This window comes from Haemaphysalis longicornis, unplaced genomic scaffold (genome assembly GCF_048455015.1).
Source record: "Haemaphysalis longicornis isolate Haplotype H1 unplaced genomic scaffold, Haemaphysalis longicornis Haplotype H1 scaffold_5, whole genome shotgun sequence".
NCBI lineage: Eukaryota > Metazoa > Arthropoda > Arachnida > Ixodida > Ixodidae > Haemaphysalis > Haemaphysalis longicornis.
This window is the reverse complement of record NW_027526385.1, coordinates 77017359-77028414: the sequence shown is the minus strand read 5'-3', so window position 1 is coordinate 77028414 and position 11056 is coordinate 77017359. Positions and strand designations below refer to the sequence as shown.

The 11056-nt window shown below is 45.0% G+C and overlaps 1 protein-coding gene across 1 annotated transcript in view; it reads left to right on the top strand.

The window, feature by feature from the left end:
- Positions 1 to 11056, top strand: part of LOC144138457 (VPS35 endosomal protein-sorting factor-like) — a 38750-nt gene that overhangs the window by 22484 nt on the left and 5210 nt on the right. Inside the window, exons 16-18 of the mRNA XM_077670741.1 lie at positions 1779 to 1856; positions 3467 to 3581; positions 5707 to 6039. Of these exons, the coding sequence (XP_077526867.1) occupies positions 1779 to 1856; positions 3467 to 3581; positions 5707 to 6039 (526 nt within the window). The remainder of the gene's footprint in view (positions 1 to 1778; positions 1857 to 3466; positions 3582 to 5706; positions 6040 to 11056) is intronic.

The following is an 11056-nucleotide window of genomic DNA, read 5'->3' as shown; positions in this document are numbered from 1 at the left end:
AATTGCTGACATGAAACGGGGGACAACGAAGTGCAGAACATGGTTGATGAAGGACAAGATTATGAGGATGATGGGAAGTTCTGCAGCATCATGAGTAGTAGTAGTATAGGTAGCTAGGAGTGAGCTCAAAATCCTAACCAATGAGGATCTCTGTGGTCACATTGCTAGGGGGTAGGTCTGTCAGGAGCGGAACACTGGGGACCAGGATTTTATAATGGTTGCAAATACGCATCGTGATCCCAATTTTCAGAATGGGGGCCTGTGAAATACGAGTATGTCGTGGTATGCATAATAAGCTAATGCAACCTGGTCACAACCTTCTGAAAAAGCAAGGAATCTCAGCCTGCCACCCACGTATTTCCTTGGATCCTAGCTTTCTAATCACAAATGCTTTGTGTAGTGTTTAAAAGGTGGCGCTAGGTTGCCATACGCTGTTGTCGTCACTGTTTGGCACAAAGCTTCAACAGTGCGTTTGAAGAGGTGCCTTTAGGTGTCATTTTGTTTCATCGTACTTAAACCACTGTAGGCGGCCTAAGAGGTAGAGTGGCATGCCATGGTGGTTTACAGCAGCGCAGAACAGGATCCTGCTCCAGGCAGGGTGCCAAGCATGTTTTGAGCGTGAGCTAGCTGCTAATGATGATAGTGACACTGATGAAGCTGAGCTGGTTGATCATGATGGTAGTGAGGCTGGTGAAGATGATGATGATGGAACATTGGCCAGCTTGGAAGGTCTAGATACAGAAGAAAGTGATCGTTTTACAAATGCTATCGCTTAAGGGAAATTCACACCACGGACATGTCTGCAGCCAGACTGGTGGCGTTACGTGATGTCAGCAGACGGTCTGGCTCAAAGAGGCATTCACACGAAGTGCAAAGTGAGCCGACGTGACAGACGGAGCATACTCTCAACGCATGGACCGTCTGCACACGGCGAAAAGCACAAAAGGTTTGAGGGGTTTGAGGAGTAGTGGCAAAGATGGACGCCAGTTGAAAGCGTCGTTGCGCGGCGATGGCCGTAGTGTTTGCCACAAGAATGAGCTGCGTAAGATCATGTACGTCCTGGGTGAGAACGTATATATGCAGGAAAGATGTAGATGAAAGAAGGCACCTGCTTCCTTTGCTGTCGCTTCACACTCTTCACCTTTCTCGGTTTCCCTATGTAGCTCCTGACGTTGTTGCGGGCTTGCGTCACTTCTTACGTTGGTATCACTGCTGGGCAGGCAGTTGACAAACGCTGCGATCAGTGTTTCACCCACTCGTGCTTGTGTCTGACAAGTCAAATGTCCCTGGTGCGGAAGCCCCGTACCACCGTGCAATCATGCCAAACAAGGGGCCCAAGAGCATAAAAATGTCAACAAACGAAGGCATAGTGGTGATCTTAATACGCCCGCTGCTCTGAGCAGAGAGGCATGGTTGCTAGACTATCCAGACTTGTGTGCGCCAAAGCGCAGCATTTTGCTGTATTGCCCCATCAGAATCGCGAACAAAAAAAAAGCCTCGCGTGTAGTCAGCGGTCGTTTTGCTAAAGTCACAAACCAGTGACGTCGTATCACGTGGTATGCATTCCGCGGTCCGAATCAGTGATTTTTTCCCACCGTGTAGAGATTAGCATTTCTTTTAGCAAGAAAGGAAAAATGTTACGGCGTATTGATGCAAACACTTTTTTCTTGTTTTTCGATTAGCCCCAGGGGCTTTCAGCGCAGCGTCTTTTAGTTCAGTGCAGCCCTGTGGTCGACTGAGTGTGTTCAAAGTGGCTCTGTGCCTTGTATTTTACGCAGGACGTGAACCTACTGGCCATGCGCACCCGCCAGGTGGTCAAGGGCCACCACACCCGCAAAACGGCCGCCTTTGTTCGGGTCAGTGGGGGCCTCTTCGTGTGGTTGCAGACACCATTGCATGTATCGCGTAATTCTCTCGGTTGTATTGGTGCCAGGTTGGTTTTGACTTGGAGCGCTTTAGCATTCTGTGCATGTGTGCTGCAGTTTATGGGAAAAAGCGGCAGGCAGTTAGTAGTGGAAGGTGAGAGGCAGTGTCATCCTGAGAGTGACTGGGTGTAACTTTTTAAAGCGAAGCTTTCTATGCCACACTGATGACGACAGTGCCCCAGAATGCACTGCAGGAAAGCCAACTTTATCTAACGATGATGACGATCATGGGTGAACTGAAAGATAGCGGAAACGCGAAGCTTTCTCGGGTCTAAAGCCAACGTCTTCAAAGTGCGAAGTCAAAGTCCAAACCAAAATTCAAGTTATTATGCACAAAAGGTCTGCAGGAAAGCCAACTTACACAGTGCGTTTCCACAAAGGCAGATCGAGCGCCTTCAGAATGAAAACGCTTTCCGTGGTCAGAATCGAACCTGGTTCCCTCGCGTTATGAAGTCGACGTCTATCTGATGCGCCATTCTGACTCGGTTGAGGCAGTCCTGATTTTGAACATTAAAAATGACTTTGACTTACGGTGCACGAGAGAAAGCTTTGCGTTTGAACCATCTTTTCCTTATTAAGAAAAAAGCTTTGGCATGCGCTTTTTTTTGCCAGTACCACTGTTTTTCTCACCAGTGACGAGGCGGGGCAGCCAAAATGTACAACGGTGGGCAATGTAAGAGGGAGGGAAAAAAGTTTGCGGGAAATAGCCTCAATTTCTATTTGGGACAGTGGCCTCTGCCTACAAAAACAATGGAGAGAAATCTGCTTTGCATTCATCTGTTGGCACCCCAACCATGCCTGGGTGCTTGTGGGTGAGTCCTGAAGTTATTCCTGATGTTCGTTTTGCTTCCTCTTGCCTTATTTACCAAGAGTGAATCAATTTGCATAGTATGAAATTCAATGAAGAAGACAAAAAAACAAGTGTGCAGTTAAAACTTGTTATAGTGAGGAAGGTCACGTGACCTAATGAATGTAACAAACCATAATTGTCATTTTCCATATTGGTGGCAGTCAGGGACTGTGATTACAGCGCAGCTACAGTTAAAGTAATTTTGCCTTTCCTTTGATTTTGAGCTCCCTGTAGTGGTGTTTCACTCTACGCACATGCCCCATTTTGCAGTGTATAATTTTGAAACCTTTCAGAAATGTTGGGACTGAGTGACATACTGTGGGAAGAGCTGTCGTTGATGTCAATGCAGAAGCATGTATTGAACTTGCGGTTGTCCTGCAAAAACTTTCCAGAATACCACCAAGTATACCACTTTTGAGATTCCAGGTCTTTTTATTTGCTTGTGTTGCACCTTTGGTATTACTACGTGCATGTTGGTGGTGTCTCTTTATTTGTGAATATGGTCACAACAGCGAGCTGGCAATCTTCCGGCGTGGTTGATTCCTCACATGCAGTCACATGGGATTGGCTGTGCACACAGTTATCTGTGCAGTTATCATTTATTGCAGCCAATCACGTTTGAGTGCATGAGAAATCAACCTCACATAGTGACAGGTGAAGCAACTCGTTTGAATCTCCTCGTCTTGTGCAGGCTTGTGCGGCCTACTGTTTCATCACCATCCCATCGCTGGCCAGCGTGCAGACACGGCTGGAGCTGTACCTGTTGTCGGGGCAGACAGCACTCCTCAACCAGTGCCTCTCACAAGGTACCCTCAACGGTTGCAACCTTGGCTTGGCTAATGGCTTGACTAAGAAAACTGGCGAAAAAGACGAGCCTCTGCTCGTTGTTCTTGCTTGCTTGTTTGGGGATATCAGAGTGAACTAGAACACAGAGTAGTCGAAACGCCTGCACTGCCAGTGCATCAGAACCGGGGCAAAAGATGGGTACAGCCAAGATTTTGCAGGGAGTAGCCTACAACAGTTCGTCTCCTGACATCTAACATGTAAAAAAAATATTTACCATTCCTAAATTTACCTAAAGAAAGTTGAAAGAAGCGCGAAAGCTACAAGTGCGTCCCATCGATTGTCAGACCTTCGAAGACCCAAATCGCAAAGGAAGAACGAACCCGTACGACGATTTTTCACGCACTAAGTAAACGCATCTACGAACGATCCAAATGTACACTGATATGGTGTTTATGGAATACAGGTATACTATTGTACTCCTTGTTAACGATCGATGTGTGTATTGTCTTACCTAGAAGTGTTCCTTTTTGGCAATTTCCAAGTAACCATTTTGACACAGCAGAAGCCCGGTTTCATGCACGCGCCATGTGTCGAGGGTTCTTATCAGAAGAGCTTTTCAGTCGATCAACTGGTGTATGTGAAAATGCACCAGTTTTTTTACAGGATGCCATCGGCTCCACAAAGAAAGCTTTCGCTTTAAAAGACTCCTGCCAGTGTTGCTCCAGCAAAATCAAGCTCTGTCGCATCATTTAAGCGTGCCCTCAGCACCCCACTCACTCCGCACCCATAGCATAGACTTTTAGCATGACTTCCTGGGGCAGTGGAAGGCAGTGCTGCTCAGCTCCAACTGGCTGATGACGATGCTCGGGCTTATGGGCGGCACCTGGTTGCCCTCTACCATTTCATTAACATAAAAAATAGTACACTACCACACTAAGACATGTTTTCAAGTCATTTATGCCTAGGAAATCACAAGACTAGGACCTTCTTCCTGGTCCAACCACTGCCATTGAAGAACCCTTGCAGTTTTGAAGAACTTTAGTTGACTCTGTTTTTGCCAGCATCATCTGATCGTGTAGCATCAGCCTTGCTGCTTTTGTTGTGCTCATTGTATTACTTGGCCTCACTCCCCTCTGTAGAGCCTCTGGATTTGAGAATAAAATTGAGTGATTGATTGGCAGGTTTTAATAAGAAAGAGGCAAGATGCTGTGGTGAGGAAAAGGTGGGAAAGGGGGGATAAAAGGGGGGTGGGGAAAGAGTGCCACTGAAAAGTCGCATTCAGTTCTTGTACACTGCGCTCGAGTTCATAAAAGCACACTGAGGGGTACCTTGTAACCGCTGTTCAGTTTTTGTACATTCACTTAGAGCTCCTCCAAAGGACAGACTAAAGAAGGGGTCGTCGTTCACGTATCAAACATCCTTAGAAAGAACGTTTTCTGGAGAAGAGTGCATAATTCCTTCTAGTATCGATTTATCACTCAGAACTCGTTTAAGTGTTCTTGTACATTATTTGGAAGGTGCGGGAAGCGAGCGGTTGATCTCGACCCCGAGCAAAGTGGGGACATGTCCTTTTCAAGTGATAAAGGTTAGGGTCGCAGTGCGGATGAGCCCATTTATGGATGATATCTGGAGCATAGGCCGAATTAGCTTAGTTCTTATTAGCAACGATTCCCCTGCCTATTCAGGCAATTGAGAGAAGAAATTAATTCTAGGTGTGATGCATCAATAAGCATTTCAAGGGTGAAGCCGCTTAGGAGTTTGGGCTGTTGGCATCTCATGTCGTTGTTGCAACCGTCGTCTCATGTAGCCACAGCACTAAAACATTGGGACACTCGTTCACACCTCCCACTGGAGGGCTTCGCAAGACTCGTTTGTAAGACTTCGTAAGACTTCATAAGACGCTCGTTTGTGGCTCGTGCTAGGGCACTTCGTGCTTCAAAAAAGAGAGATTTTTACAATAAAGCTGTATATACCTCTACCCCACAAACGTTTAATCTCCGTTGGCAAAAACGGCAAGGCGCCCAGAATACACTTATACACTGCATGCTAGCCCCTCCCCAGGTTTCTCATTAGTGGAGGTGGCCGGGGATTTTTTATTTTGCCCTCTTCCTCATAAAATTTGTTTATCGCCGTCGTCTTCGGCAGGGGACGCCTTTCTGCAGGCGGCCATTGAGCTTCTGCCGGAGCTCCCGGCCACTGTGGAGGTGGAAGGGGGCACGGGGGGTGGGCGGGCGAGCACGGAGCCCTTCCTGGTGTCCTTCGGCAGCAGCCTGCTGTCCACCCTGCTCGTGGTGCCAGACCACCCGGAGCACGAGCCCCTGCGCCTGCTCCGGGGGCTGCTGCAGGCGCTGCACGACCGCTCCTCCTCCGTCGGAGTGGGAGGGGGCACCACCGACGGACTGGCCCGGCTGTACCTCAACGCGCTCAACCTGCTCGTCGCACTCGGCCAGGAGCACTACCTCTACCACCTCGACAAGGGTGCGGGTGGTCTCTCTGGGCTGCTCTCGCACTGGCCCCTTTCGGTTGCCTTGTACAGTCTTGGTCTAAAGTCCCCGGGCTATGTACCGTATTTGTTCGAATATGAGGCGAGTTTTTTTTTTTTTTTTTTTTTCCGAAATCTGTAGTCTCAAAGTCATGCCCCGGTTTATATTAGAAACTCAGTATATATATATGGCGGTTTTTTTTACTCTCCAAACTGCACGCTCGCCTTATAATCGTGACCACCTTATAATCAAATAAATACGGTGTGCCAGAGTTTCCAGGCCGTGAAGTAGAACATATCAAAAGCAAGCAAAATTTCGTGTACCATGAAGTAAGTGAAATTGTCGTTTATTGCAGTCAAAGTAAAAAAAGGAAGGGAGGAAGCAAGAATGTCCAGTTGTGAACGCCTTTGTAATCAAAGGGTTTGTAATCTTGCGACTTGAGACACTTTGCTTCGCAATACACCTTTTAAAGGAGTACTGACATGATATTTTTTTCACTGCTATGGGTGCCTACTAGCCCAGTAATCATAAAACGGCACATTGGATATTCGATCGCAGTGTGAACAATTGTTTACAACCTCGTTAATCCGTGTCAGTTTCGATTTCGATGAAACGAGCACCGAGGCGGCCACTATGACAGGAGGGTGCACTTGACGTCGCTGTTCTCGTCACACTACAGCCAATGTGGAAGCACGCACGTGCACACTGGCTGTGGTTGCGCACACCTGGACAGCATGATGTCAGTACCAAAGCTGTGACACATTGAAGAAGGCGAAGCAGTGCGTGCCAACAGCAGCCAGCGCTTTGGCTACGTCACGGGAGTCCTGTCGTCGGCAGTTTGGGGCGAAGCGCAGGTGGCGCCATACTGATGTCGATGTTGAAAGCGTATACGTTCTGAGCTTTCTGCAGCGTGCAGAGATTACAATTGATACTCAACGGTTACGGTTGAAACTTCATGGGAGTTATCTCTATGGGCAAACGAAGCTTTTACACATTGATCCTTGCTTCGAAATTTCATGTCATTACTCCTTTAATGAGGGACACTGCTGTTTTTAAAACAGCTTCCTTTAATTTTGAAGTAAACTGTGGAAAGCTTGTTGGTCTTGCTCTTTTTTTTTCCACTGATTTCAAATATGCCATTATTTTTTCAGTTGGTCAATTAATTCTCGAGGTAGTTAGAGATAATTAGCTATTTTTGGAGGAACAATAGACTGGAGGAGCAAGACCAACAAGTTTCACAGAGTTTGCTTAAAAATTAAAGGAAGTTGTTTTGAAAGCCATGTCCCCCCTTAAGGGGGGACACTGGTCTTAAAACAGCCTCTTCTAATTTTCTAGTGAACTTTGTGAAACTTGTCAGTCATGCTGCTTTTCTCCCACTGATTTCAGATATGCCATTATTTTCTCAGTAGGTCAATTAGTTCCCAAGATAATTAGCACTAATTAGCCATTTTTAGTCAAGCAATAGACAAAACAGTGTTGGTCATAAAACTGTAATCTTTATATTTTCTAATACTATGAACCCTGGTGAGTGCAATAATCGAAGCAGTTTTTTGATGCATCACTTGGAACTAATTTTACAGCTCATTAAACTTTGGTAGCACCAGCGGCAAGGAGCCATTTTGAGTGCCCATTTCAAACACCGAAGTTTAACAAGCTGTAAAATTAGTTCCAAGCGATGCATCAAAAAACTGCTTCGATTATTGCACTCACCAGGATTCATAGTATTGGAAAATATAAAGATTACAGTTTTATGACCAACACTGTTCTGTCTACTGCTTGACTAAAAATGGCTAATTAGTGCTAATTATCTTGGGAACTAATTGACCTACTGAGAAAATAATGGCATACCTGAAATCAGTTGGAGAAAGGCAGCAAGACTGACAAGTTTCACAAAGGTTGCTTGAAAATTAAAAGAAATTGTTTTAAGACCAGTGTCCCCCCTTAAAGAAGCCATGAAGACAAAACACAAGTTTGGTTTATTCAAAAGATTGCCTTTTTAGAATCATGCTGACACCACTTTTAACGTAAACTTCGCTCAAATAAGCTGTATAATAAAAAAAAAAGGGGGGGGGGGAATGGCCATGCGACCCACTAGCTCATTTCCCGCAACAGAACCTATGATGTCATACCAGCCAGCTCTGCGATTGGCTTCCCAAATGAGCTATTTGCGCTTACGTTTAAAGCACATTCTTGTTATAGTGGTAAGAATAGTCAGGTAAACAGTGGACGTTACGAAATTACACAAAAACATAGAAGTACCGATGTGTACTGTTGTTCGTACTGTGCGCACTATGCTTGGTTTAGCTGCACAGGACTGCAGGGCTTTGGGGTAGTTTTAAAATGACACTGGCCGATTGACGCAAGCAACGGTGTCTTACGTGACCAACAAACTTGTATTTTGTCTTCATAGCTCCTATGTTTCACGAAACGATTATTTTCTCCCTGAACAAAAACAAGCCAGGTTTAAATACGGTAAAAAACAAACCAAAGGCAAAAAATGGCTTGCCACGGTATAGTGACGCCATCTAGGTGTACTAACGGTAAACAATGCTTTCCCATTGGCTGCAAAGTGGTCGGTTCCTGTGATGTCATTGCAGACCACGAAAACACAGGATTTAACTGGAAAATCAAAATTTTAACATAAATTGATTAATTTCTCAGTGAATAAAAAATTGTTTGCATCCGGACAAGTGCTGGGGACAATATAAAACACGAAGTCTTTCGAATAAAACAAACCTGCATTTTGTCTTCATAGCCCCTTAAACTTGGGCTGTAAAATGCCTCGTGCTGTTTTTCTATTAAATATGCTGGACACTGGCTTTTTTGCTCCACAGGCCAAGTTAGGCTTTTGCCCTAATATTCTTGCTTGACTTGAGAGTTGAGCTTCTGTTTTAGTTACCGTATTTGCACGATTTTAACGCGCCCACAATTGTAACGTGCAGTAGAATTCAACTCTCGGAAAAAACAAAAATAACTTGGCGCCGATTCTACCGCGCACATGAAATAATGCCATTAACAGACGGTTCACAGTTGCGGAAAACATTTAATTTAACATAAATCCGCACACACTGTGGGCAGCTAAAGAAAGCCCTTCAGTGAAGCTTAGCACTTAAAAATGTGGCCCCTTTATTTTCGCCAATCGCCAGCACACGACTCCGGGACACCTATTGCACGGGACGCAGCCTCGTTCCTTTCCGTTTCTGCCCAGGTGATTACTTTGCATTTAAACGAAGCCTCCATCATTCATTCGTTTTCAGTTTCGAGTTGTCGGTTTTTGTTTTTGTGGTTGTTTGAGTTTTGCGCCCGATTGTAAAGCACGGGCATTTTTTAACGCTTATTTTCACAAAAGGATATGCATGTTAGAATCGTGCAAGTACGGTATTTTTGCCGTGGCCCGGATACTTTTGACCAAGGCTGTACATGGAGGCAGTACAAACAACGAAAGCAACTGGCACGAATAATTTCTTTCACTTTCAGTTAAGTAGACCTACTTGTGATGTTGCATAGTAACTTTGTGCTTCTTCAGTTCTGCTAAAAGTATTTTGTTAACAATAAGTCGTGGTAAACAAAGCTCGCGGCACAGGCAAGGAAAAGCAGTCAACTTTAATCAGGAGTGGTATTCTGAGTTGTGTCCATTTAAAAAGCATCTTTTTTTCTTTTTTTTTAAGCGGGCGTGGCTCCTGTTTGATTATTTCACATCACATCATTTGCCTTTAGCCAATCAGGGCCTGCCCAAAACAGATGCCCTTTGAACAAACAAACAAACAAACAAACAAACAAACAAACAAACACAACTCGGCATTCCACCCCTGGAGTCGCAATGTTTGTGCTTCAATTGGAAACAGAGGGAAATGTGTTTGTGCATCAAGGTTTCAACACATTATAAAAGATCATGAAAAGTACAAATAATCAAATCCCTCTTTTGTGAAACACACAACAGAAGTATGTATTCATTAACTGCAGAATTTTAGGCACCTGATTATTGATTTACCAGAGTGTGAAGGCTTGGGCGAGTTTGTAGGTGCTGACGACCTTACTACTCGGGCATTAAAATGGACAGCAAGTTCGGGTGCTGTCACTCTTGCTGTGATGTCGTGACATCGTTCTATCTGTTGATGTCGTGACCAGCTTAATTGTGAACTGAGCTTCACACTTGCCCTACAGTTGCAGAACCCCCACAGGTCACGGTAACGTTTACTCCCTATCATTTGCCAGTCCAAAATATTTCTGAGCATTTCGTGGGCAGTCCAGAACAGCGCTCACGATACAACATCTACAACAGTCTAACCTACTTATAGCAATATTGAAGTGCTACAAGAAGGTCACTGTTATAACCAGTAATCGTTATAACAGGGTTAAGGAGAAAAATTTGCTTTTGCAAGTGTTTAGGGGTTTTCACCCAATATTTACAAAACATAGGGATGGGCGAATATAGATTTTGATGTTCGAAGCGAATTCGAAGCGAATAGTGATTTGATCGAATAATTTCGAATCGAATAGTTCGAATAGTACATATTGCAAATCACAGACAAATGAACAACATGTGACCTGACTAATGTACACAGTTTTTTCTAATAATTAGAACTCACGTAGGCACAGCATTGTGTAAAATTATTACCAGTTGAACATTTATTGCAAAATCTTACACACAGCTTTCCTTTGCTGTATTCACAGGTTTTCATGAAGAAATGCCTGTTGCGCCACATGCTCTGGTGCAGCAGTTTCTGCCGGCTGCTCATTCACAAGTTTAAGCGCCGCCTAGAAACTCGCAGAGTTAAGCGCCGCCTAGAAGCTCCGCTAAAAAAAAAGTATTGTAGCCACTAGTATCCTCGGCCGTAGCCAAGTAAAGCGCAAGTGGCTGGCCGCCATTTTGAATAGGCTCGCTTAGTGCGGCGTACTGCCGCACTGAGCGAGCCTATTCAAAATGGCGGCCTGTACAAGTCTGCTGGCTTGGTGCCGCTATGTTCGGAGCAGTGTCGTTTCAGTGCCGCCTTTTTTTTTAAACCTAAAGT